Source organism: Theobroma cacao, chromosome 1, assembly GCF_053813885.1.
Source record: "Theobroma cacao isolate CCN51 chromosome 1, ASM5381388v1, whole genome shotgun sequence".
NCBI classification, from domain to species: Eukaryota; Viridiplantae; Streptophyta; class Magnoliopsida; order Malvales; family Malvaceae; genus Theobroma; species Theobroma cacao.
In genome coordinates, this window is record NC_142639.1 from 37,176,339 (window position 1) to 37,203,198 (window position 26,860).

The 26,860-nt window shown below is 35.4% G+C and overlaps 5 protein-coding genes and 1 pseudogene across 5 annotated transcripts; 4 read left to right on the forward strand and 2 right to left on the reverse strand.

Moving 5' to 3' along the window:
* On the forward strand, positions 1-1,181 carry LOC18613657 (uncharacterized). Its single transcript, XM_007050995.3, has one exon. It carries the CDS (start codon positions 427-429, stop codon positions 1,006-1,008), a length of 582 nt encoding a protein of 193 aa, XP_007051057.1. The 5' UTR covers positions 1-426; the 3' UTR covers positions 1,009-1,181.
* A 5,155-nt stretch (positions 1,182-6,336) lies between these two features.
* Positions 6,337-7,334, forward strand: LOC18613658 (uncharacterized). Its single transcript, XM_007050996.3, has one exon. It carries the CDS (start codon positions 6,663-6,665, stop codon positions 6,984-6,986), a length of 324 nt encoding a protein of 107 aa, XP_007051058.3. The 5' UTR covers positions 6,337-6,662; the 3' UTR covers positions 6,987-7,334.
* Positions 7,335-8,319: 985 nt separating this feature from the next.
* On the reverse strand, positions 8,320-9,340 carry LOC18613659 (uncharacterized). The gene has a single exon (XM_018121804.2). The coding sequence runs from the start codon at positions 9,236-9,238 to the stop codon at positions 8,630-8,632; it is 609 nt and encodes a 202-aa protein (XP_017977293.2). The 5' UTR covers positions 9,239-9,340; the 3' UTR covers positions 8,320-8,629.
* Positions 9,341-14,125: 4,785 nt separating this feature from the next.
* On the forward strand, positions 14,126-15,129 carry LOC18613660 (uncharacterized). Its single transcript, XM_007050998.3, has one exon. The coding sequence runs from the start codon at positions 14,338-14,340 to the stop codon at positions 14,893-14,895; it is 558 nt and encodes a 185-aa protein (XP_007051060.1). The 5' UTR covers positions 14,126-14,337; the 3' UTR covers positions 14,896-15,129.
* A 584-nt stretch (positions 15,130-15,713) lies between these two features.
* LOC18613661 (CTP synthase family protein) lies at positions 15,714-23,690 on the reverse strand. The gene is made up of 23 exons (XM_007050999.3): positions 23,293-23,690; positions 22,876-22,955; positions 22,655-22,741; positions 22,495-22,545; positions 22,282-22,399; positions 22,088-22,144; positions 21,451-21,515; positions 21,177-21,260; positions 20,687-20,737; positions 20,530-20,592; positions 20,379-20,425; positions 19,948-20,017; positions 19,793-19,855; positions 19,218-19,307; positions 19,092-19,130; positions 18,510-18,659; positions 18,359-18,436; positions 18,187-18,272; positions 17,685-17,733; positions 17,492-17,572; positions 17,219-17,312; positions 16,655-16,760; positions 15,714-16,197 (listed from the first exon to the last, which is right to left on the reverse strand). Exons 1-22 carry the CDS (start codon positions 23,408-23,410, stop codon positions 16,696-16,698), a joined length of 1,686 nt encoding a protein of 561 aa, XP_007051061.3. The 5' UTR covers positions 23,411-23,690; the 3' UTR covers positions 15,714-16,197; positions 16,655-16,695.
* Positions 23,691-24,644: 954 nt separating this feature from the next.
* Positions 24,645-26,712, forward strand: LOC148764791 (uncharacterized; annotated as a pseudogene).
* The last annotated feature ends 148 nt before the right edge of the window (positions 26,713-26,860 follow it).

Here is a 26,860-nt window from a genome sequence, read left to right on the forward strand (position 1 = left end):
CTAATCCCCCGTCTATCTTGGGCTCTTTTCTTCAATGTTTCACCATCATGGATCCTCCCTCAGGATCTGCTCCCATAAAAACTGTGCCTGATGACAAGAGTGTTTTCACAAGTTAATTACAGCCTTTCTAGCACTGTACACAAATAGTAATTACCCCTAGAAATTTTGTACGGCCAAGCTATTTTTACTGACATGATTGCCTGAATCTTTGAGTAAAGAAATTGTTACCATAGCAGCAAATTTCTGTACAGCAATCATGCTTTCACTTTTCAGTTATAACCCACTCAACAGGCCAATACTCTTGTAAAACTGATTGAACGCTAAGGGTGGAAGATCAAACCAGTCCAGCTATAAATATAGGGCTTTTACTTTAACACTATCACACACATAAATCATAGGAAGCCTGCTCCTTCCTTCTACGTTACAATGGCAGAGAGCTCAATCCCAAGTAAGTCATCTTCAGCTGATATGGCACCAGATAAACAATCGGACCAGAAACCCTCTTCGTCACTGAAGCTATTTGGTTTTTCACTAACTGAGCAAGACGAAATTCTAGAGAAAGCTGAAGAAGACTTTGGAGAAAGCAGGAAATTCGAGTGTCCATTTTGCCACCGAGTATTTGCCAACTCTCAAGCACTGGGCGGCCATCAAAATGCACACAAGAGAGAGCGTCAAAGAGCTAGGCGCGCCCAGTTTAACAGCCATCAACGGTACATAGCAGCTGCGCCAGTTTTAAGCTCCCATGCTGTAAGGTCGATGCCACCCATGTTTCCGAGCGGGTTAAGTAGCAACAGTACTGGTAAATTTGTTTCACAACCAGGTTACTGCCCATCACGGCCACTGCTGCTTCCTTCAACTCCTTCTCAGTATCCTCCTCGAATTTATATAGCACAGCCATTGCATTTTGCAACAGTAGCAGACTCGTCGTTTACTGAATTTTCTGGTAAATTGCCAGAGGCGGACATTGGCGTTGATCTTCATCTTAAACTTTCTCCTTCAGGTTGTTAGATATATAGCCCCCCCATCTGTACCATGGAGTTTTAATCCATCCCCTCTCTGCGCTTTTATGTTTTGCTTTTTCTTTTTCTTTTTTTTTTTTTTCTGTTTAAATTAGAGCTGGAATGTGTTATCTTTTGTTGAAACATCTTCCAATGTATTGAAAAGTGTGATTTTCCAGGCAATTCGAGTCGACAAGCTTTACACAATGGCTTCTCTTATGCCAGATATGCTATGGTACTAATGATGTTAAAATTGTGAAAGTAAAAACATTTGAGGATTAATAATTACGCAATGTTTTTCTGTACATAGCGGACATTGAGAATGTTATGTGGGACAACATGGAGGCAACCTTACAAGAAAGAAAGTGACAAGGTCACAAGGGGGCATTTGCAGGTATCCAAGACCAAGACCCGCACGTATGTTTTGTTATATCAGCTTGGCACGACTGCATTATTGATTTTACATATTCATCAAAACTGTAGCAATCACTAGTTCAAATGTTGTGCTTCTTAATTATGTGATGATCAATATTATCTATGATGCCGGGGGGCATGCTTTGTTAATTATTTGAACAACTAATGCAACTTGCTTAGTTTTTGTTTGGTGAATTATTATATTAATGGAAAACCCTACATTAGAGTTATAGTACAAAAAAAAGCGTGTAAAGTGTAAACCAACAGGGAAAAGACAAGAGAAAAAGAAAAAGAACGTGGCTGATCAGCTAATGAGTTAAAATTATGATCTAAAAAAGAGCAAAAGTCTAATTAAGGCCCTCCATAATATTTTAAACTCATTCGAATGATAAATTAAGCATCAGATCATGTAAAACTTGGCTGGCTCAAATCTAGTTTTTACCTTTGTTTTTTCCCCCTCCGTTGTCTGCTTTCCCTGGAATCAAGGATTCTAAGAATTAAATTGAATAAACAAATGAAGAAGATCAGAATTTTATGTTCACCCCAAACGTGACTTTAGCCCTTTAGGTATGTGGCCAATTTGTAAGATTCCTACAGATTAATATTTTTCACAAATAGGAATGAGATATATCCATCCAGATATAACAGAAAATGAATTATCTTCATATCCATTTTCATTAATCCTTAGATTGAAAAAGATCCATGTTCGGAGTAATCACAATTTTTGTCAACAACATCCCCGATTGGGTGGGAAAGAGGATATGGATATATATATATTTGCAGAAATTGAGCATCATGGTATGGTGATATATAGATGTCTTTATAGTGCAAAGGAGTAGAACAGGTAAGAGGTTTAGTTTCTTGAGGTTCGAACAGGAAACAAAAGCCAAGAGATGGCAGTACATAAAGTAAATAAGATATGGCTTTCTAATCACAGGCTAGGGGTCAACATTGCAAAGTATGGGGAACATGAATCATTGTGGGAAAGAAGTAGGGAATGGCAACAGAAAACTAAAGCTAGGGGGCAAAAGGATGAGCGCTAACCAAGTAGGTGAACAAAACAATGAGAAAAACATAACAATGTCCCAAAAAAGAACATTGAACCAACAACAAGTGCAAAAAGGAAATAAATACCAAGAATTTTCATTGCTTGGAGAGAAGCATCATCGGTATTTCAGAGGACCAATTGACAGCGGAAAGCTTACAAGAATACTTGAATACGGAAAGTTATCAGAAATTGAAAGTAAGGAATTTGATACCCAATCACTACCTTATTTCATTCAGTGAAAGTATATAGTTTGAGGAGATAAAAGATACATAAATGGATTGGCTCAGCAAATGATTTTCTTCCATTGAAATGTGGTCGGAGCTAGGATTTTTCAGTGTCAAGCTTGGCTGGTGGTACAACGAGTGTCAGTTCATGCCTGGAGGTGCAACACTTTTAGCAATATCGCTAAGTAGTGGAGAAATCTGGTGAAAGTTGGCGGGAGAACTTTGAATTGCCAAAATTTCAACAATGGGATTGTGTTGCTTTCAACAAACAACATGGAAAAAATAAATGAACAAATTGAATAAACAGTGGCTAATAGAATTTATAAGTTGTAGTTTAGTCAATTCCAAGTGTTAGAGAAAGCACAACAATGGACAGATAGTGACGGTAAAAGGGGAAATGAGTTGCTGGTATGCTAGAATTAATCTTCCACTAAGAATCGGTGGAAACTCCAGATACCGTGGGGAGAGAGGAAGCTGATGGTGACGTGGCAATCATGCTGACGTGGAAGATGATAATGTAGTGGGAGAAGAAAAAAAAAGAAAAAAGCGGAGACATACCCCAAATTTGCAATTCTAATTTTTTGGGTGCATGCCCATCATCTATCTAATCCATAGTGTTTTTTTTTTTTTTTTTGTTTATTGAAACCCTAATTGCCAACAAAAACAGACTGCCTTGCCCACCATAGCTTGTCCAGGAAACTGGTAATTGTGATTATCTAGCTGTGGTTTTGAAAGCTCCAAATTTAACTCTTGCCCGTCACTTGAATACATATCCTTGTGTTGTTCTTCTTCTTCTTCTTCATCTGTACTCAGTCACTGCTCGTACAGTTTGCCTTCTTTATTATTATTTTTTAGAAACTTTTCTTAAGTTTTCTCCCTACTTTTTTTTTTTTTTTAAGTTTTCTCACCATTTTGACCAAAATTAAAAGTTTTTAGTATTATTTTTTAAAAAACTTTTCTCAAGTTTTTCCACCATTTTGATGAAAATTAAGAAATTTTATTATTATTCTTCAGGATTTTTTCTCTTGAGTTTTTTTAGTATTATGGTGAAAACTAAGATTTATTACTATCATTATTTTTCATTATTCTTCTTTCAAAAAATTTTCTTGAGTTTTTTCACCAATTTGGCGAAAACTAGAAACTTTTCTTGAGTTTTTTCATCACTTTGACGAAAATTAAGAGTTTTTATTATTTTTTAAAAATTTGTCTTGAATTTTCTAACCACTTTAGTGAAAAGTTTTATTATTTTTTTATTGGAAACTTTTCTTGAGGTCCCATAATTATTTTCACTTTTTTTTGAAAAGTAATTATTTTCACTTTAAAAAAATTACCCTTGTAACTTCTTTAAAAAAAAATTTTAAAACGTTTATTCTAAATAATTTTGATTTTTAATTAATAAAAAAAGAAATAATTAAAAAATTACTTTTTAGATTTTTATTATTCTCAGAATTTTTTAAAGAATTTCTGAGTTTATATCTGTGCATGAATGAAAGAAACAAAATTAATTAATAAATAAATAAATAAAATAGAAAAGTAAAAAAAGTAAAATTAAAAATAGATCAAATAAACTCAAAAGGGTTTAAAAAAAGGGGTTAAAAATATAAACCCAAACCAAAGAGGGTCCAATGCTGAGTGGGGTAGAAAGTTAGACACGGATCGAGTCGGGTGAGATTTGGCCCGAAAATATTCCTACAGAAGAAAGTCTTATTGTAGTGTACTTTCAACATTCTTTTACTAGTTTTAGAACAGCTAATCAAATACGATGAATAAGGGATAAAATTACTATATGAATAATGAAATCTATAATTTAGAAATATTGAAATGCAAAACTTTAATTCTTAATTCTCTTCTACAGTGCAGTAACTTAGATTTGGCTTAACGTTATTATCCTTTGCTGATTCTTGTTTTTGTCCTATTTCTCTTCATACGACAAAAATATCTTCAATACTATAATATATCTAACAAGATTTCTTAATTTTTCTTGATATAATATTTTAAAAAAACTTAAATTATTTTAAAAATTTTAAATAAATTTTTATTTTTTTATTACATTCAATCAAATATTTATATTTTTATTTTGAGTAAAATAGACTCTTATAACTAATAGTTGATTTAATCAAAATATCACTTATCATTTTATATCATATGACTGTTAATATAACATACTGACATGTCATAATTGATGATGACAAAGTATGTTAATGTAACATAATAATATGTCTATGTATTATTTCTTACTCTTCATATCAACATTATATCAGTGTCATGTAAATATTAAATAACAAATTACATTTTAATTAATAGTACGTCAATAAATAGCTATAAGGACTTATTTGATTTAAAATAAAAATATAGAAATTTGATTGAATGTAATAAAAGAATAAAAATTTATTTAAATTTTTTTAAACAATTCAAATTCAAAAATTTTTTCAAGCATTATGTCATTTTTTTACATATCTAAAAAAAACCCTAAACTATCTAAGAAAACTCAAATAAACCTTTATACTTTTATTGAATTCGATCAAAACCTTATACTTTTATTCTGAGTTAAATAAATTTTTATATTTTTATTTTAAATCAAATTAACTCTTGTGACTAATAATTAATTTAATTAAAATGTCATTTATCATTTTATATCACATGACGTTGACATGACATGTTAATATATCGATAATGATGTGACATGTTGACCTAATGATGACATAACATGTTAATTTCACATGATTCATGTAATATTTTTTATCATTCACATTAACATCATATCAGTGGCATATGAATTGAAAATGATAAGTGCTATTTTGACTAATGATAATTAATTCATCATTAATTATAAAAATTTATTTAACTTAAAATAAAAATATAAAAACTTAATTAAATATAATCAAAGAATAATGTCTTATTTAAAGTTTTTTTAAATGATTTTAAAATTATATTTTTTTCCGGTTGTTTGTGATGCGCAGGCGTTCTTATTAATGCTCATTAAAAAAGGTCCATGCTCTTAACAATGCATTGGATTTCTTTTTCGGCTCAGCTTTGCTCCTAGGCCCTAGCTTTTTCTATCATACTCGCTAGTTGGATTTGCTCATAGCGGGGTCTGTAATAACCATATATTGCGGTCCTTTATTTATTTATTTATTATTTTGGGTAGATATATAATATTGTGGTCCATTTTTGGTACTAATAATTACCCTGGTGTTCTTGAATTTTCTTAATTTATAATAGTTTTATATAACTAATTATTTAGTGAACATATTATTATATCCTTACACATGATTTATACCTTATTTAAAATATACAAAAATAAACTTTAAAAAAAATTAATCAATCCCTTAATTATTACTAGCACAAGATTCTCGTAGTTGGCCTATGGAAAGTAAAAAAGTGGGTCGCGTCTCACATTTAAGGTCGTAAAGATTGCCTTGCCGTTAGGGCAAGAATTAAAGATAAAAAAAAATTCATCGAGAACTAACAAGAAGCAATGCATCTAACTTTTTTTTGCTTCTTTGGGATTTTGTTTTGTTTTTCATGGATCGTCTTACAAGGTACAACTAGGCAAGAAGGTTGTCATAAACCTGCCCAATCAATTAAATTAAATTAAATTAACTGTTTATTAAGTTGTACTAAACATTTTCCAACGTAATGTTGTCAGGGGAAGGAAGACAGACGGTTTGCATCCAACCACCTTCGGCGAAACCGAGGCTGTATCACAGCTCCACACATTTATCTAAATTTACAACTTGAACCATAAATTTTCTTTTTTTCTTTAATCAGAAAAAAAAAAGAATTTCAAAAGGAATCATCCAGTACAGAAACCACGTCATAATTAACTCGGAGATTTTTTTTTCCAAACAAAAAAAAAGTAGAAAATATTTAGTAAGTATTTCACCGTAGGACCTCGAGTTCCCCAAACCCTAACCCCACTCATATTCCGTTTCCATAACAACCCAAAAAATTGTTACCCTTACTCATTATCTCACAATGGAGAGTTACGGATCGGGTCAAAGGCCGTGCGGGGTTGATCGACGGGCCGGGATTGTAAGCGGGAAGAGATCGAACGTCGGACCCAATCAGATCTTCTCGAGTCGTTCCCGCTCGCCCGATTTACAACCCGTGCCGAATCGGACGGCTAGGCCGAGTCAAGGCGCGTCGAAGCCGTGGGGGTTTACGGATCCCGAGATGAAAAGGAAGAAGAGGATAGCAAAATACAAGGTTTACACTGTGGAAGGAAAAGTAAAGGCTTCTTTGAGGAAAGGTCTCTGCTGGATCAAGAACAAGTGCTCGCAGATCGTCCATGGATACTAAAGGGGGGCAAAATTTTGCGGTTCAGACTGTGTACACATCGGATGGAGGGTGGGACCCGTTGGTGAGGTGGCGAGATCTTGTTGGAATTGATAGTTTTGACATTTGTGGGTAAGTAAAGATACTACTAAGATGTAACACGACATAATTTTTAGTAATTTTTTTAGAAAAAATATTTATTTTTTCAACTTTCGTTGTACTTACTAAAACAGTGGAAAATGGGGTTTAATTTATGATAGGATAGTTTTATTTTTCTGTGCCTGGGGTGTTAAGAGTTTTGAAAATACTTCAGTTCGAATTAATGATATGAATTATGAAAGTCCTTTGGCAAAGTTGCATTTGCTTGAAGAATGTCATTAGTGCTAATCCCTTTTGCCTTGTTCTTTAACTCATTGACCCTTACATTTCTTTAGGATTGAAAATTTCGGTGTGCCAAAGCCAAACCATTTTTTCTGGTTTACCAACATTTGAGGCCAGTGAAGTTGGTAGTGCATCACTGAACTTAAGTTGCGTGAGATAACAAGGGTAAAATGAATGTATAAGAAATATAGATGTTATGCCAAGCAAAGAGAAAAAGATGGAAGTAATAAAAGAGAAAAAAGCTGGTACAATGATCGTACTTCCCGCAGGCAACAGGGCAGGGAAGAAATTGAGGGGGGGTTTCTCAATTCTCATGTTTGGATGCCGTTGCGTGAACTAGACAAGAACTTGTGGAAATTAACTTTCACCAATGTCATATGAGGGTCGTGCTTTAGCCCAATGTAAACATTTTAAACTCGGCCCTGGCGCCGCATTATTCTGAAAATGTTAGGTCCAAAACTTAGGACGATAGTCGATAGGCTTTTTCTGTCTTGACAGAAAAAAGAAAAGGGAGAAAAGCTTTCGGAGATGTGTGGTATTTTAGAGTCTGAAGGAGCATTATCTTTGAAATTGTACCTCAGGTCTGCTTTACGATCAGTCTTAACTGTCGAAGCTAATAGGAATAGCCCAAGTGTTTAATATTGTGAAAGATTTTTGTTTTGAGACAAATAACGAAGAAGAAAAAAGCAAGCTTAATTTCCTCTGGTGCCGCTAATTAGTAGCAGTATAGCCTCCAGACACTTGTACGATGTGGGTCCCAAATTAAAAGAAATTACTACAAATTATTGTGAATCTCATAAATGGCAAACCGCATCAAAGTAATATCGTAGAATTGCTTTACATAATAAAATGTTCATAATGATGTTAGAAATATTGTGCACGAATTAAATTGAGGGTGTCTAATTAGTATGAGCTTAGGATGTATATACATGCTAGGAAGATAAAGTCAAAACTGCAAATTTTTCTCATTTATGAATCATATTAATAACCAAATCATGCCATTTATACTTGAATTAAAGCAAAATTACACCTAACACCGCCATATCCCAAGTTCTATATAGTAAGCAAAACACAGCAGAGGATAACCTCTCTTTATTTGCTATACTTACTATTCGCCTTGCAACTGTATGTTTTCCACCAGCCCCGACTTTTCCTATGAACCACAAAGATAAATATAAAAAAGAACAAAAAAAATAAAGACAGAAAACAAACAATGCAACGTGCATGCATGCAAATCAATGCCGTCCGTACGTTCTTGAACACTGTTTTTCCGCAATTGTAACGATTCATTCATTCAAGTTTTGCCGCCTCATTTGTTCGTAGAACTGAGCTATGAATTCTTCAGCCTTAGCATCAATCATCTCGTCGCCATCGTCATCACCGTACCAAAACTCCGGCTCTTGGGTGATCTCTTCGCAAGATTTTATAACATGCTGAAGATCTGGAAGATTCAAAGGTGACTCGTATTGGCTCATGTCACTCACGGAGCCGTAAGAGGACATGGAGAAGACTGGGGACGGAGAGCTGTCCCTCATTGGAGATAAGGGCGACGAAATCTCTTCCCCTACATATTTGCCAAGAGGTATAGACTCCGCCTCAGGCATCATCGCCGGTTCGGCCTCGATAGCCGGGGGTGGGGATTGGTTGCTCTGTAAATGCATTGGGCGCATTGACCCTACAAGCCCCTTCCAGGAGAATTTGGAAAGCAAATTGACCTGAATGGATTTTGATTTTGACTTGCTTGATCTCAGACCCAACGCGTAAAGCGTCACCTTGAGCAGGCGAATGGCGGAGGCGCGCTTTCTTTTCTTCGTCAAAGGCAAGCCATTTTGATCAGGAGCCTTGTTTTTGTCCCTGGAGATGGTTGTAATTGATGTCTTTGATATTTCTTCCATCTAAAGGAAAAAAACAGAGACAAAAGAAAAGGCCCCTGATGTATCAATTTGCTACCGTATTTTTAGAGGAGCAACCCCTGCGCCAAGCACAGGGAGATGCGAAATGAGCCTTTGCCGAGAGGGAGAAACGGACAATGAATTTATATATGTTGAAAGTTTGAAGAGTCGTGCCCCTCCCTCTTTTTTTAAACTATCCTTGTATGTATTTACAAGGACAACTACGGTAAAATAAAACGGAATATTCTTCATTTGACAAAAATAGTACGCACCCAAAATACTTTAATTACTAACTATAAATATTGTAATTATACAAGTAAAACCGGTTAGTCTAGGCGGTAAACTTTCCTTTCTCGAACTCAAAAGTTAAAAAACCACTGTGTTTACAAGTGATAGGAAATTAATGTCATCGATTCCCTTTTTTCAAATTTTATGTATGGCTACTTATTTTAGAATCAATTAGTTGCTACTATTTTAGAATCAAGGAAACTTCTGTTTTATTTAAACACCTACAATACCCATCATTTATTTGCTATACTACAACTTAGCACTATTTTTTCTAATTACGTGTAAATAACAAGAAATTTATTACGTAATAAACATGTTTAGGCATCAAATTATTATGTAGCATATAAACTTGACGTGGAGCTTTAAAAAATCTATTACTTAGGAATCAGTATACAGGGCCGGCTCAACTAACTTTGAATGTCATGTCAAATATTTATTATAGGTATGCGAATTAAAATTCAACAGAAACACCAAAACTCATCAAAGGGTTGAAATCTTAATTTCCTATTAGACTTCACAAATATACCAAAACTATTAATGTAACATAATTAGTTCAATAAATATTAAGCCATGTCGTATATAAAACTTGTGTGGGAAGATTATGTAGATGATATAAGAAATTCAAATGTACTAAAATTTAATAATTAGAAGATATATAGGAGTGAAGTTGAAAAAATGTTTTTAAAAGTACAAATTTTCAATGGAAGAAGAACGTAAGGAAAAGTATTATCAAACTTGATAAAACTCAAACTCATTTTAATTACATTTTAAAAGAAGAGAGCACCCACTTTGGTGTTCCAACCCAAATTCAATAATTAATGCAATATAGTTAATTTTACAACTTAATAAATTCTATATATTATACATTCTGGTAAGAAGTTTGTAATTTTAATTAAATTAACTAAAAATTATACTTGCTTTGGACACAATGCATGCTAGCTATCTGTGTAGAAGGCTAACAGTCTCTGAGTTTGGACAGGGGAGCAAGATAATATATCTATGCGTAGAGGTGGCGGAAGCGTAATAAGAAGCAAATCATATGACCATGTAGAAGCGTCGAAGGGACATCGCGAGAGCGTTGTTTCAGGCATAGGAATCGGTTGGGCTTATTGTTTCTTGAAGCAGAAATTAATCTGACGGCTCGCATTTATTTGAGTGTCCCAATTTTTCTATAATTAGATTGACTCCGTCCTCTCTCTTCCGCATTCTGTCTCAATTCCCAACAGCTTGCAATGTATCATACAAAAAACCAAACCGAAACAAGCCTTAAATCGCTGGAGAATGACCCCGAAAACATGCGTCCATGAATCCAGCATGGCCCAGTCCATCAATATATTATAGTAACATTTCACAGCGATGTGGGCCATGGGGTGTGGGGTCCGCCGAATTTTAATTTCCCCTTAAGATTTTCTATGTGGTCCCACAATGATGTCTTAAGATTTAGTTACAAAATAATCAAAACCATCTAATCATTGTTCATCGTTCACGAATTGAAGATCCGTACATGTTTACTAGGCGCGCTTAATTGTTTTTGGCTCCTCTTTCTTCAAAGCAATCGTGTTTTCCCTTCATATTTTCGTGCGAAGAGAAGAATGCATTTTTTTTAGGTCGAAGAAAATGATATCTGGTTAATTATTTGAACTATTTTCGGAATGCTAAAGAAAAAGTAGATTGCTAATTTGTTTGTTTTTAAATAGAAATTTTTTATATTTTATGATTAATTAGACGGTGAATTTATCAATATATTTAGATTCTCTTTCTGGTTTTAGTCATTAATTATTTGATGTGGATTGCTTGATATATGACTTTTATTTTATTTTTTTTGTTGTCCGTAGTAATATATATTACTTATACATAAGAACTACAATTTTGCATTCCAAAATTAGAAAGTTTACAAAGACAAGTTAACATTACTTAGGAGGCATCTTGCAGCGCAAGACATGGTGGCACAAGAGAAAAAAGTCTTTATCGAAACATAATTTTCGCATGAGAAATTAAAAAAGATTGATGATTGAATGCCATATGTTTAACAAATATGTGTTGTGTTAGGCACTACATATATTGATATTGCATCATTACAAATCCCATACACGACCACCAGCTAGGCCTAGCACCAATTTATGTCTATGTAAACGGGTCAATCTAAGCCAACTTTTCACAATTATTGATAGAAGCTTTCTTGCTAGCGGTCTAATTAATTAATATTCATCCCCAATTCCTTATTTTCAACCATCCCACTTTCTCATTTACTAATAAGTTAGGGAGATCCCAACCTATAGAGTTGAAAACAAAAAATAATTGACCTAAGCTTAATATCATTATTTTAAGGTGAAAATCCAAAGTCAGCCACTCTCATATGAACCCCGAGGTTAAAAGTCCACTCTCATAAATTGTAAACGGGAGGGGAAGTAGTAGGTTATTTACTAGGCTAGCATCTAGATATCAATTGCGTGAATACAAAAAATATAATTGAAAACGTCTTTGTAGCTGTTTATGGAAGCCAATTGCTTGTTAACTTAGTACTTTTTCGTTGTCATTTAATGGGTAATTAGAGCTTATATTCAATGAATCTTCATGTAAACTTATATTGAATACGATTTCAGCATTGCATTTGATTGGTGGAATGAGAAAAGAACAAAAGAGGAGTTGGCCAGCTGGTTACTTAAGTCAATTCATGCCGTTAACTTGTTCAGCTCTGCCTATTTGTTTTTCTTCTCCGATACAGTACTTAATTTGCACTCCAATGTTCAATCAAGACAGAGGCTGGAACTTGCTGAGTTTGAAATTTTGAAACAGTATTCCAGGAACTTTCCTCGTTCAAAGATTAGTGCACTTCTGGCATTCAATTGTTTTGATATTTGACAAGTTGTAAAGTGGGACCGCACAGTTTGAAACAGGTGGCACTGCAGTTGTACAAGTTATAGACTTTATGTCTTGTTTTTGTTAAGTAAACCTTTGGTTTTTACTTTTTTCTTGGTGAGAATTAGCTTTGCTTTTCGGCTCAAACGGAAGTGCACGCTCACTCCTACTCGTTGCCTTTTTGATGGCTCGGACCACTGATCCTGTCTGTGGAATTACATTAACCGCAGCAAGAAACTACTTGCCAGAGTTTTCAAAACCGGCGTTTTATTTAGACACCCTTGACAGCAAGTTTTCGGATGATGACAATTTTGAGCACTTGCGTCTGACCGATTCACACATTAAACTTCCAAGAAAGTACAAAATTTATGGCGCTTTAGAGCTAGCGAGCTGTCATCTTAAATCAAACCAAGATTTTTAGCTTGAGTTTAATTGTCTAAAGAATACAATAACTTCCAAAAACGGACATGGACTCTGCAATTTTGGTTTTGAATTTGCCCGTTTAGACTGTGATTTAAGTAATGATTCATCACTGATTCTGAACTAGGATGCCAAATTAAGAAGAAAGCAAACCGTCAACCGTGAACTTGTGCAATGTGGTTGGAATCTTGCAAATCTGAATAGGCTGAAAACCAAATGCCAAATTTCGAAACAGAGGATCATCATATCTGAGCGGCATCCAAGCAATTAACATTGATCTACCACATTGGCTTCTCTATACATTCTTGAATTGATTTCATTGACTTGAGCTTGTCAACTTTTTGGGCTTTGAAAATAGTTAAATTTCGCTGATTTCGGAGAGAAAAATCGTGATAATTAATTTCAAGTATATTATAGGAAGATTCTCACATTTTGATTTGTTAATTAAAATACTAAATAAATATGAAATTAATCATATGATTGGTACAGCTTCCTGGGAACACGGTTTAGCACTCAATGGTATGTATTTATGAATCGTGTTCAAATAAGTTAAGATCTCCACCCACCGTTGAGCATAGGATTCTGTTTCTTTGTTCAGAAGTACAAACAATACGGTTAGCGTTTACCTCGCGCGAAAAGTCCTCAACATTTTCTGGGGAGTTCTGTTTCTTAATTCTCAAGTGAAAGCTAAACAAAAACACAACTAAAACCGTGTCCTGCTAACGACACCCAAAAGGAGGGCCCACTCTGCAATCATTTGCTTCACTCTTTTCTTTAATATTTTTTCAACGAACAAAAATTGACGTCAGGATTCCCGTTTGACAACAATAACCTTTCATACATGTAGTAATTGCTAGTAGCAGAAATATTTATTTCAGTCATGATATATTAATTGGCTTAATTTCTATATAACCTTTACAATTTGAAGATTTAACTGAAATTTGATTTAGTAAGATGTATTTTCGTTTCATTAAAATGGAGTAATTTTGCAAGTTGCAAATAAACTAAAAGAGCAGCAAATCCGTGCAACTTCAATTTGTCGAAAATTAAAAATGAAGGCACAAAAGGCACATTTTGTGCTGCTGCTGCTCCAAAGCGTAATAAACGAAACAAGATTGGGTTAGATTTGGATACAAAAACGGCGACAGCTAGATTTGTCTCGCGTACAACCGTGTTTCCCACGAGGTTCCACCGCCCCGTGTTCACATTTCTCACCAAAACAAAACAAAAGAAAACCAAACTGTTTTCTTCCCTCTCTCTTTCTCTCTCTGTCCGCGTATTAAACGCTCACGCATAATTACATATAAATAAGCAACCCATTAGTTGTCTTGGCTCATCAGCAACCTGAACATCTCAAAATCTCAACAGCAAAACAAAGTTCTTAGCATCCAAACAACATCTTATTTCAGCACCCAAAGAAAAGCTTTTCCGGCGTTTTCTCGTACCCAAGTTTTCTGCTGCTCACTCGACTCTACTGTGATTTTTTTCTTTTGTATTATTTTGAACTTCTTTTTCTGCGAATTAAGACAAGAAAAATGCCGAAGAAGAATAGTAATGTTTCTCAAAGAGCATGGAGTCTCCTGCGTCTAGCATTGTTATGGACAAGAAAAGGTGGGGTGTTCAAGAGACGGCTTATGATGGAGTTACGGTTGGTGCCTAAGTTCCTCAAAGGCCTTGGACATACAACCGCTCCTCGTGACCAAATCCATTACAAGGAGCGCGAGCTTTCCTTCGACGAGACCCCCTTTTTCAACGTCAAGATGCACCGTCCTTCTTCCATGCGGTTCCTTCTTCCTTGCATTAGCGCCGAGGCAGTGGATTTCGATTACGATTTCGGAATGGATGAATATGATGGAGTTTGCGGCTATGAGAGTGGAAGAAAGAGTTACTCAAGCAGTTCTGATGAGGAAGAACAAGGAGAAGAGGAGTGTGGATATGAGGGTTGTGATGAGAAGAGTCCATATTCATTAGAGGAAGAGGGGATTGATTCAAAGGCGGAGAAGTTCATTGCCAAGTTTTATGAGCAAATGAAGTTGCAAAGGCAGATCTCTTATTTGGAATACACTGAAATGCTTAACAGAGGCGCAAGTTGAATCTTGTGCTCTTGGGAAATCTGCATCCTTCTAAGTTCATTTTGCATATTCTACACCCTCTTGCTCCTTTTAGTGCGTTCAGTTTGCGGCTTTTACAGATAATTCATTTACAAGAGAGGCACTGCGGCTTTTTGTTATTCTTGTAAATAACGAGGATTCGAGTGTTTACAATTTCATCAATAAGAACTGAAACATCTCATATACTTTCTCAATTTGAGAGAGTTTTTATTATTATTACGATTTTGCATTGCAGAGAAAGAAAATTAAGAATCAGCAATGTCAAAGGCACAATAGTAGTAGTAAATGGTAATTCATTCAACTGGCATTAGCCACTCAAAATTAAGGTATAATCTTGTGTAATGATAGCAACTAGGCAAGTGGGTATAATTTTTGCTTTGAACCAAAATAAAATTTGGATGCGAGGTTAGCAAAGTCAGGAAAAGACACTAAAAAGCATCATGCATACAACAAGAGTCTTGCTTTTGGAGAGACTAATTACATTAGTAATTTTTGGAGCACCATTCCTCATAATTCAAATTAACTTGGGGAAGAGAGTAAAATCGTTTAATAGTATAATTTTTATCTTAATTAGTTCCCAACTCGTGAAGCGAATGGCAGGCCTTTGGCAAAGCGGGATTCATTGGGCTGACACATCTACGCAGCAATTTGATTCGTAAAATCAAACAAACGTTAATAATTTAGTTCTGTGAAGTTGTTATCAAAGGTTAAAATCAATCGTGATGAGATGTTCATCATGAGAATAACTGGAGGGCAAAGACTATTGCCAACCAAAGTATCCCTTTGAGCGAGCAAATATGTTGAGGTAAAAAAATACTTGTTATCATTGATGGAAGAATTACATGAAACGACATGACAATTCGGAAGAGATTACATCTGTCTTTCCTCACCCCTACATATCCATGAAAAAAAGGATTTTATTTTTAACCTGTTGCTGAAAGAGCTACATGCCTATCAACATGAAGAAAATAAGTTCTGAAATTCAAAACAAAAAAAAAAAAAAAAAACTTGCACAATTAAACGGAAATCCCTCAAATCAGTCAAGAATGTTGTAACTTTCACACATTGCTACAATTGTCTGGAACCAATTCTGAAGATTTGCCCTGTGAATATCAGGTCAAATGCACCAAGAACTCGATTATCCTTTTAGATCAAGGCAGATGGGAAAGAATGAGTCGGGTAAGAACTGAATGACCATAATATGTGCATTGCAATAAGGATCCACTTGAAGAACCTCCTTGCGTATATCTATAGCATAAGACCTCAAATAATATCAATTTTCTCCTGCAAACATAAGTACGGAGCTAGGTGTCAGTTCAGAAAACAAAAAAGAATAATTGAAAGTTGTATCTGATTGTACCCTACACTAACCAAACCACCGGCAAAGGCTGTATGCCAGTGGCCTAACACTGCCAAATAGTGACACCTCAACATATCATTAGATACAATGGTGCGCTGTGCTAGACCATGTCAAGTTGACCGAGGTATTGGAAAATACCTTTCCCTTTTACCAGTTGGTCCACGAGAGTAATTAGACAGTTTCCTCATAAAACCTTCCCCACGCAATGTGTACATATGTAATTATGTAAAAGTAAAAGGAGACGTGCTAACAATGGTACAAAATACAGTTGACCTAACATGCCCAAAGTACCAAGCATAAATTCTAGTCTCTAAAGCCAGGTAACAATTTGTTCTACCCAAGGAATTTCTTCACATATTTAATTTTCAGAAAGAAGATTACCTTGTAAATCAGATGCGATGTAATCAGTATAACTTGTAAAATCAACTTCCATTTTGATGCCTGCCAAGATATGCTTCCAATTGTCCTCTTGCAGATAATATAAGACCTATAATGACAAAACACATAATGTTATTGTTGTTTCAGTGAAAGAAGATATAAGTTGAATAATCCAAATTTATCAACTATTTGCTTACAGGGTGTGGACTCTATGTCGATCAAGTATGTGGACTTTATTCATATTCCATCATATTCATAAGGACATAGCATGAGGACTCTCCATTTTAGAAGGATTAATTTACTTGGATCAGTGAAATTCAGACAAATGACAGCAGCTCTATTTTACATGGTCACATATTAATGCATCTTTCACTCTGCCCTATATGGGACCATGACCTTCCCAGTTGGATACAACTCAACGACATAGTCCTTTTCACATCATTTTCCTTTTTTTAAAGCTATTAATGACAAAATATGCACTTTAAATGTAGTTGGAAATAATGTAACACTAATGTGCCCGTCAAGTTTAATACATAAGCTCTGGATTTGCTTGTGAACTGTAAGTACCTAAAAATGGAGCCGAGGGCTTCCCTGGCCGCGATTTAAATTCTGGATGAAACTGCACTCCTACATAAAATGGATGACCTGGAAGCTCCAGAACCTGCAAAACAGAAGAAAAGAAATTAACTTCAATATATGCAAGCACCAATATAACTTGACCCTATTTAGTTCAAAGACTGGTAAGGAGAGAATTTGAATCCAACAGATGGCTACACAGCACACACACATAAAAAGCAAAACTTCAACAAGGGGAAAAAAAGACACATGAAAAAAACCCACCTCCATCCTTTTCCCAGTTTCATCCTTCCCAACAAATTTCAGCCCAGCTTGTTCAAGAACCCCAATGACATCCGGGTTTACCTACAACAGAGTCATGTAAAAACGAAATAAATCATATCATGGAATATCATATAAGTTATGCTGGTAGATCCATTTTTTTCTACTCTTTTCCAGTTGAATCAACTTGACCAACCTCATATCTATGCCGATGCCGTTCATCTACATACTGTGGATTGCAGTACCTAGCAAGTGAAATAAACAAGAATTACCATGCACGCCAATCAAAACATACATAGATATCTTTAAATTTGTTCAATAATATTATTAAATTTAAACACCAGCATTAATTTTGTCAAGCTACAATTTATAGACTATTTGGCAGCAGCATCACCCAATGGACACAAAAAATAGTGCTTTTATTTTTGGTACATAAAAACATGCTTATTTTACCCATCAACATCTAGTTAATATAAAGCCACAACCCATGGGAAGCAATACCATCTGAAATGATAATATGAAGCCTTCTACCCTTGTAAACTACCAGGGGGCACATAAAACTTGTCATCCAGAGGTCACGTGGTATAAGCATCCATAGCACAAATAGAAAACAAATGAATTGAGTATTCAATCTTTTTTCTGCAGAAGCAGAGTTTGAAGAAATTTTAATTAAACAAACTAATAGATAAATAACATACAATTTAGAAGTAAGACAATCAGGGGTCTGGAATAGTGTTCTTCGAGATCCTAGTCTCATTGTGCTTCCCATATGCGTTCTTGAGCCCTGACACATCAAATAGAAGATAATATAGTCCAGCATGCATGAGGCAGATGTATGGAAACGTAAAATGAGCAAGATGCAATGTATACTTCAGGCATAAAAATCACAACAGGATCAGGTGTCTGCTCATCAAACTCCGTACTATTTGCCCTTTCAAGACCAAGAACCTGGAACAAATAACTAGAAAAGGTTTAGTCATTTGGAAAATAAAACATTGTATTTGAAAGAAAAGTCACTTACAGATCTGGCATACTCAATGACGGAGATCTGCATGCCCAAGCAAATGCCAAGATAAGGAACATTATTCTCTCTAGCATATTTTGCAGCCAATATCATTCCCCTTATACCACGATCTCCAAATCCACCAGGCACTATGACACATTCAGCATTCTGCAAAAAACAGTTTGAGAAAAGAATTCAATTTCCACAATGCCCTCTCCATCCCAAATTCCCTTTACTATGCCGCACAAAACACTCTTACACAGTCCAGTAACCTAAATAGAAAAGATAATTACAAATTTCAATAAGAACCAGCCCCCCAACCCCACCCCACCCCACCCATAAAAAAAGGGAGAAAATATTCAATTGGTAATCTCTATTTATGATTCAATTTCAGGCACACTCAACTCTCAAGCACCATAATTAATTATGATTCTATTTCAGACACACTCATCTCTCAAGCACCATAATTAATAATCTAGCCTATTCTTGCAGGAAACTAATCCATGGAAGTGATAAACCAAGACCAGTTGTCAGGTAAAGGATCTGGCACTGCCAGAAAATTAAGGCATAAAAAAATAGGGAAAACCATATAAGGCTTACTCTTAAAGTCTTCCATGCAGCAGCATGAGCTTCTGGTGTCTGCATGAGGTAGAAGAATGTATAGACAAGATAATTTTTAAAATTGAAAAAAAAAATGTAAAAGCGAAAGTGATACTGGTTCAATACCAATTGGGCACTATCATCTTCAAGGTCTGAAGCTGCAATCCAGTCAATCGATGGCTTCAAAGAGCATGCAATGCAGGCATGTAAAAGGGCCTACAAGCAAAAGAATACATATAATGAAAGGAAGTAGACATAATAATGATTACCTTCAGAGACAGAAATCAGCAAGCCAGTATATTTCAGTAGTCAAAAAACATATAACCAATTAGTAGGCTTATAATTTTGCATCACCAAATAATGAATACTTGTTTTCAATCAATCACAATATGATATATCTTTCACCAAAGTGATCTAGATTAAGAGATACAAAGACGCTGGATATGGAGTTATCTGAACTGATCTATGTGCTAATCCTTCCAGCATACGAAACATTTGGAGAATTGTTTATGAAAACTTTACCATAGACCTTATTCTAAAAGGATGAAAGGAATTATAATGTAACAACAATAATAATATATAGCACCAGAAGCCTGTCTTGTATAACATTATGTGTCCATTGAAGAATAGCTTTTCCAGAACAGATAGTATGGGTAAAGTTAAGAATCTCTAGAAGTCATTAAATTAAACTAGCACCAAACCTTAACAACAGATAGATACGAGTCTGCCAGGCCAACATATTTCCCCACCATTGCAATCCTCACCTGCACACAATAGTATGTTTTTTTTTTAACAACTGAGAAAGTATTTTTTCTATTTTGAACTGGACAATTAGAGCTAAATTAAGAGTACTAACAGAATCAGTGAGATTATCAAAAGTTTCTGCCCTCCTGTTCCAAGCTTCTAAATCTGGAATTGTGGCAATGCTGAAACAGAACTTTAAAACCATTTAGTTAAACTTATCAAACCTTCCAGCAGTTGGTACCTTGATCCAAATTTAATGGTAAATTTTCGTAGTTAACAGCCACTCAATTTCAATGCCAACAGTCTGACATGCTAACCAGTAACAAACATAAGGTTTGCCCAGTGCTAAAATCACAGAGATAGCGGTAAGGGGAAAATACCAACAACCAACTAATTAGGCAGCATACAAAAATATTGCTTACCTCGACCTCATTGTGCATCAAATAGTTAAGCCAAAGATGAACTTATTGTTATAACAAATTTAGCTGTCCTACAATAAAAAATTAAGATGTAGATGTTGGAAATGTTGAATCAAAAACTAACCTGAGTAAATCTAGCTGTTTCAGAATTGAATGATGAGCATTTTGATTCTGAAGCAATAGGCAATATAAAACAGCATGTTAAAAATGTGAAAGTTCAAAACACTAGAAATCCTTAAGATCCAGAGATATGGAAGAACTGCTATGGAACATACTCTAAGTAAGAGAGGAATATGCCAAATATTGGGAACATCATGAATACTTAGAATGTTGGCAGCCTGTGAGAGACCACAATGTGATAAATAAGCTTGTCAGTGAAGATGATAAACATAAATCCAAATTAAATAAAACAAATTTTGCCAACAAATTTACCGGAACGTGACAAAATTGTGTAAGTTTCTCTTTTGTATTATCCAATAAGGGCTGTGAGTCACCGACCAAAAGGGTACACATACCATCAAATTTGTGACAAAAGTTAGATCAAGAAACCAAAGAAGTCAAAATGATATTTAGCAAGATAAAAAGAGAAAACACAAGTAAATCAAAGAGCTAAAGCTGAGGAATTGCAATTTTACAACATAATATTTATATGACATGAAGGTTAGGTGCAGTACCAAGTTAAAAATGACAACAACAATGGCGAGTCGAGAGCACCATCACAACAAGATGCCACACCCCAAAAAGATGATAATGATTATTTACATTCAAGCCAATCCATTTAAAAACTAATAAAAATGCACATAAGTGTTATAATGAGCTAGGTAATAATGCTCCAGAAAGCTAAAATGAAATGATGCAATTTGCCAAACTATTGTGAAGACAAAATCATCTCTGGCATGAAAGTGCATGCAAAGCGGTGCACCTGAGCAGAGCGACATGCAAGCAGATGAGGAGTCAAGCCTAATGCTCTAAGTTCCCGAACACTATGCTGTGTAGGCTTAGTTTTCTGCATCCACAGAGAGAGAGAGAGAGAGAGAGAGGGAGGGAGAGACAGTTACTTTCACCATAAAAAGTGGCAACATTTAATATATTTCAGGGACTTAACTGACATTGGTTTAAAAATAAGCTCCAAAACAATGACCTAAAAGAACTTTGCAATTCATGTAGAATGTTACAGGAAAATTATGGAGTATTACTTGCTCTCCAACAACACCCAGCACAGGTATTAGGCTCACATGAATGAGGCAGAAGTTATCTTTCCCTGAGGAGGAAAATGAAAATTATTATGATGAGTGAAGATCCATATCCAAAGATACCAAATAGACTGATATAAAGTCTCTTCCGGCCATACTATAGATGCAGAATCAAATATTTTATTACCAGATTGAGGATTTAACAGGATGGGAAAGGCTACCAATCATTCAAAAACCTGATCAACTGTATCTCTTAATTTACCAACTTGTGTGTGTACACACAACACACAGCAAATGTTTGTCCAAAGTATTTGACCTATTGACCAGAATAGTATGGTACATTTGAATAAAGGACAAGTTGCACAATCATAGCACTGTATACTTAATCAAATTATATTATCCACAAAACTTCTCGGCTGACACATTCCTTGGGAATCCAGGTTCCTGTAGGCACAACTTTAAGGTCTGTGACTTCATGTGAATCTAAGGAGCACCACATACGTGTCGATCTAAATAAGCACCAGGCACCACATCGCAACAAGGCTAACAATTAAGCAGGAAAATAATGACTGATAAACAAAACAAACCTACAGAGTATCATTTACATTTCAGGACTAAACAGAAAACACTGCAGGCTTACCAACTGAAAAGGACAACTGTCGCAAAGCTTCAATGAATGGCATTGATTCAATGTCACCTGAAGAAAACACACCCCCCCCCCCCCCCACCAAAAAAAGGATCACTCATCTTTCACCCAAAAATGCAAAAAAAAAAAAAAGGTAGGGAGAGAATTCCTGACACATCAAATGTCTCTTTTTTAAGCATAGCTCTTACCAACAGTGCCTCCCAACTCTATCACACAAACATCTGCATGGCCCTGTTTTCCATCCACAGGAATGAGAGCAACGGACTCAATCCAGTCCTTAATAGCATCTGTGATGTGTGGGACAACCTGGGATCCATTCAAAAAAGAAATGGCAGGTATTTATTTTTACTTTCTTTGTGCAAACAAAAGTGGCCACATAATTTGGAAGCAAGAAGTGTCACCTGAACAGTTTTTCCAAGATAATCACCTCTTCGTTCCTTGTCAAGGACGGACTGATAAGAAAATACAAAAACTGGATTATTTTCAAATTTCAACCACTTATAGAACTCAGGTGAATGCTGAACAAATACATTAGCGTCTATTCTGACTAAACTGAATTACCTGATATATCTTTCCAGTAGTAATGTTGTTCTCTTTAGTAAGAGTAGCATCAAGGAAGCGCTCATAATTACCCAAATCCAAATCAACCTTTTCCAATCAAACATCACCATAAACCAACTCAGTTAATATATTGCTCTGAGGTATTCTATTTTTTGGCAAATACTGTTAGCACAAAAAACTGAATGCTAGAGAGAAAAATAAAAGGAGGCGGGTAGTAAAACCTCTCCGCCGTCATCAAGAACAAAAACCTCTCCATGTTCAAAAGGAGACATGGTACCGGCATCCGTGTTCAGATAAGGATCTGCAAGATACAAGGAAAAAGAAGACGATTAACAAACAAAGAATAAGCATAACCAGGACTGCTGTCAAAATAAAAATCGAAAACAAACCCCGAAAAACAAAAAGTTTAGGAACTAAAGAGCAAGTAATAGCAATAATAAACACTGAAGAAAAGCAGATTATACTCGTTAAACATAAAAAAGAAAATTTGTAATAAATCAAACGTTTGATTCAAATTTCTGAAATGTCAAATATTAGTCGAAAAGCATAAAGATTAGAAACCAACCCAGAAACCTGAACCCATAGAAAAGAAGAAAGAAAAATTATAAGGTAAAACGAGGAAAAAAAAAAGAGAAGACCAATTTTGATGGAAGTAACACGAAGGCCACAGGCTTTAAGGACGACGCCTATGCTGCTGGCGGTGACGCCTTTGCCGAGTCCACTTACGACTCCTCCAGTAACCAAAACGTACTTCATTTTCCTTCTCTCTGAATAATATTTCTATTAAAGTCTTTGTTGCGGTCAAAGTGCTTGTATTAATGTCTCTGAGCGAGCGGGAAAGCTTTGAAGAAGAAGAAGAAGAAGAAGAAGCAGCAGCAGCAGCAGCAGCGTGTATTTCTTTTGCTTTGTTTTTTTTTTTTTTTTCTTTTTGCCTCTTATTGGCAGTCGCTTTCCAAGCTTTTCAACCTTTTTTAAAACAAATCTAGCAAGAATTGAAACTCTCCTTTAGGGTACCGTTTAGGTACAAGTAAACCCAACCTCCTTTTCATATTTGTTGACTTTATTTCGATCAGATTACACGGTAAATCTTTATTACCAGCACCGCATTCTACTGATCTAGGTTTTACACAACCGTTGGGTTATCCTCGAATCTTAGTAACTGATTACATCTGTTGTCCCAGAGAAAGGAAATCCAAATGGGCCCGCATTATGATAAATCAAATTTAATTGATCTTATCTATAATATTGGATTAAGTTCCGCTAAGATTTTAGTACTCTAAACACAGACTTTAGTCAATGTGAAGATTTCTTCGAGGAGTGCGGAATGAAAGGATATAGATGCCCAATGCTTTTCATTATTGTATTATTCTCCTGTCTTCCAATTTTTATTTTTTAAATCAAAAAGTTCAAAAGGGCAAAGTACAATTATTTTAATGAGAAAAATGTACAAGAAAATTTATTTACAAAATGTCATTAGCTTTGCAATGCCCTGTGCATGTCACAGTAATATTTTCGCATATGCTCCCAATTAACTTCCAATCAATTTTACCTAATCTTATTAATATTGCTTGAATTTGATTTTTTTTTTCAGTCAAACATTTTTAAATGTGATGGTTTTTCTATTTGTAAATTAAAATAAATCTTTCAAAAATTTGAGGAAAATAGTTTTTCAATATATGTTAATTAAAATTTAATCTAATCGAATATTTAAAGTTTTGAACGACAGCAGCACTAAATTGTTTTGATCAAAAAATGTTTCCAAACGAGAAAATGATGTGATGGTAACCATTGCTCGAGGAAGCTAGCATATTCCCCGCTGATGCTAAATTATTGATCTCTCAGGAGTTATGACCCCTAATTATTCCTCCTTTATTCACTAACTTTACTCTTTATTTTGTTCTTCCTCCCCTTGCTTAATGCCGAATTTAGACTTTAATTAGTGGCCAGAGTCATATCAGATCCCAAAAAAGGTGCGATTTTAATTTCAGAGATGGGTGATTTTCCTTCCCACGTGCATCGGGCAAAAAGGAATAAAATTAGTTACCACTGATGTGTCGCAATGAGGATGATGTGAAGAGAAAACACGACAAGAAACATATGCAACATAAAAGGGGAAGAAAAAATTATACGAAGTGACTTATGAGATAAAGTGTTTTAATCTCTGCCTTAAATTTAGAATTCAATCTTTGTCTTTTGCCCAAAATCAAAAGGATGTCCCTTTTTTTTTAGTTGGTTTGACACGCAAACTTTGTCTAATAGTTTTCTACCAAAGTGTCATCAAAGGTTCCAAGAGGAACAGAAAATGTACACAAAGTGACTTCCACCTTTTTTTGTTGTTTGCACTTGAATAACCACAAAGCATATAGAATTCATCATCTTGATTTACATTATTATTAATTCCTATCCAGGTTATTGATTTATTAGTATTATACAGTATAAACAACAAAGAATTTAATTATTTAAATAGTATCGAGAACGTGGGTCTGTGGATTGGCAGGCCTGAGCTTACTTTCGAAGATTTTGGTCCAAATTTGGCCCATATGCAAACCCACTTGCAGTGCATCAACACTTGATTGGCCAACTTTTGAATTTCAAACAGAAACGTAGCCGTTGGGGAACCGACCGGGGAGATGGTGGGAATCCAGAGCACGCGTGGGTCTGTGGTTTCAAGGGCGGACGAAGTAGAGTAAGAAGAGGAAGAAGAAGAAGCTGCAGCAGGAGCAGGCGGCGACCAAGCCCAGGTTCAACAACAGCGGAAACCAAACCCTTTCGGCTCCGCAAGGCCCAGAGAAGTTGTTCTCCAAGAGAAAGGAATTGACTGGAGAAAACTAGACCTCCATCTAGAACAATTCTCTCCTTGACGGTGTGATATTTCATCCCCCTTCCATTTAGATTTTCAAATGCCTTTAAATGCATTAGCGAACCAAATAATGTTCACTCTATATTGAACAAAACTAATGAATTCGTTCTTTCCAAACTACAATGGCTGCGATTTGTGATAGATTTTAGGACATTTTACCTTCTTGTTGCTTTGAATAACTATTTTCTCAAACACATAAATACCTACAGGCATGAATCTCAGAATGAGAACCTGCAGAAACAAACAACCCTCAACCTACAACAACTATTTTGAACAGTAAACAACCAAACCCTGCTCCTGGTAGATGCCTGAAACAGAACCTACAAGACCCAAAAGTGTGGCTCAGAGGAAATCCAGTGTCTTCACATGTTCTTTTCGCTTCCCAGATTCAGAGTCCTGAATTGTTTGTTCCTCCGCTGAGACATCCCCCAAAATATGTTGCTGGCTTGCCCTACGACCCTTGGGTGGCTAACAGTCTCAATGCATTAGACTCCGGATATCAACATTTTAAGCCTGAAAAAGAGAACAGATTTCATGAAAGAAGAGAAGCCCACAACATGAAGAGTGAGTCCGAAATGTGCGGAAACAGGAGCACAATAACTGGGTTAGTTCAAGCTAAGGAAGCACAACAAAAGGGCAGAGTTTTGGGAGAATCTGTAGTTTACAGAAAAAAGCCAGAAGCAGATTCTTCCACAATAAAGGAAAAGTTTCATGGCAGGAATTCGCATGGTTTGCCTCTGGTAAATCAAAGCATTGAACCCCCTGAAGTGCAATCTAAGCGGATGCCAGCTAATGCGAGGCAGCCTAGGAACATACAAGATGATTTGGGCATGGATGGAACTAGCTTTCAAGTTACTGAAAACAACAAGGCAATGGAAGATAAATGGCAAAAGATTACCAGAAAAGTCCAAGATTTGTCTATAAAGCAAGTGGACAATGGTGGGAGAGACACTGCCTCCTCGCAAGATCAAGGTAGACAGGGCAGGCTTGGGAAGGAATAACAAGAAGAATTTTGAGAAAAAACGGATCCAGTTAAAAACTTAGAATTACGGTAATCTGCCTACTAGCAGAAGAGATGGTGACGAAGAAAACTTGGAATAACAAATGCCTCTGTCATGTTCAATTTTTAAATCATCTAATTGTTTTCTGCTTCATACTTTGTTCTAGAAATAAGGTCCTGCAATTGGTTTCTTTTTCCAAAAGGGCATTTTAAGTTCCAGACTTATACTTGCTTGACTTTCAGCATGAATCTAGTTCGAAGTCAAAGGTAGTGAATGACAAGGATGATCACAATCATGATCATTAAACAAAAAACAACCAAAGTGAACCTACATATACATAAATCA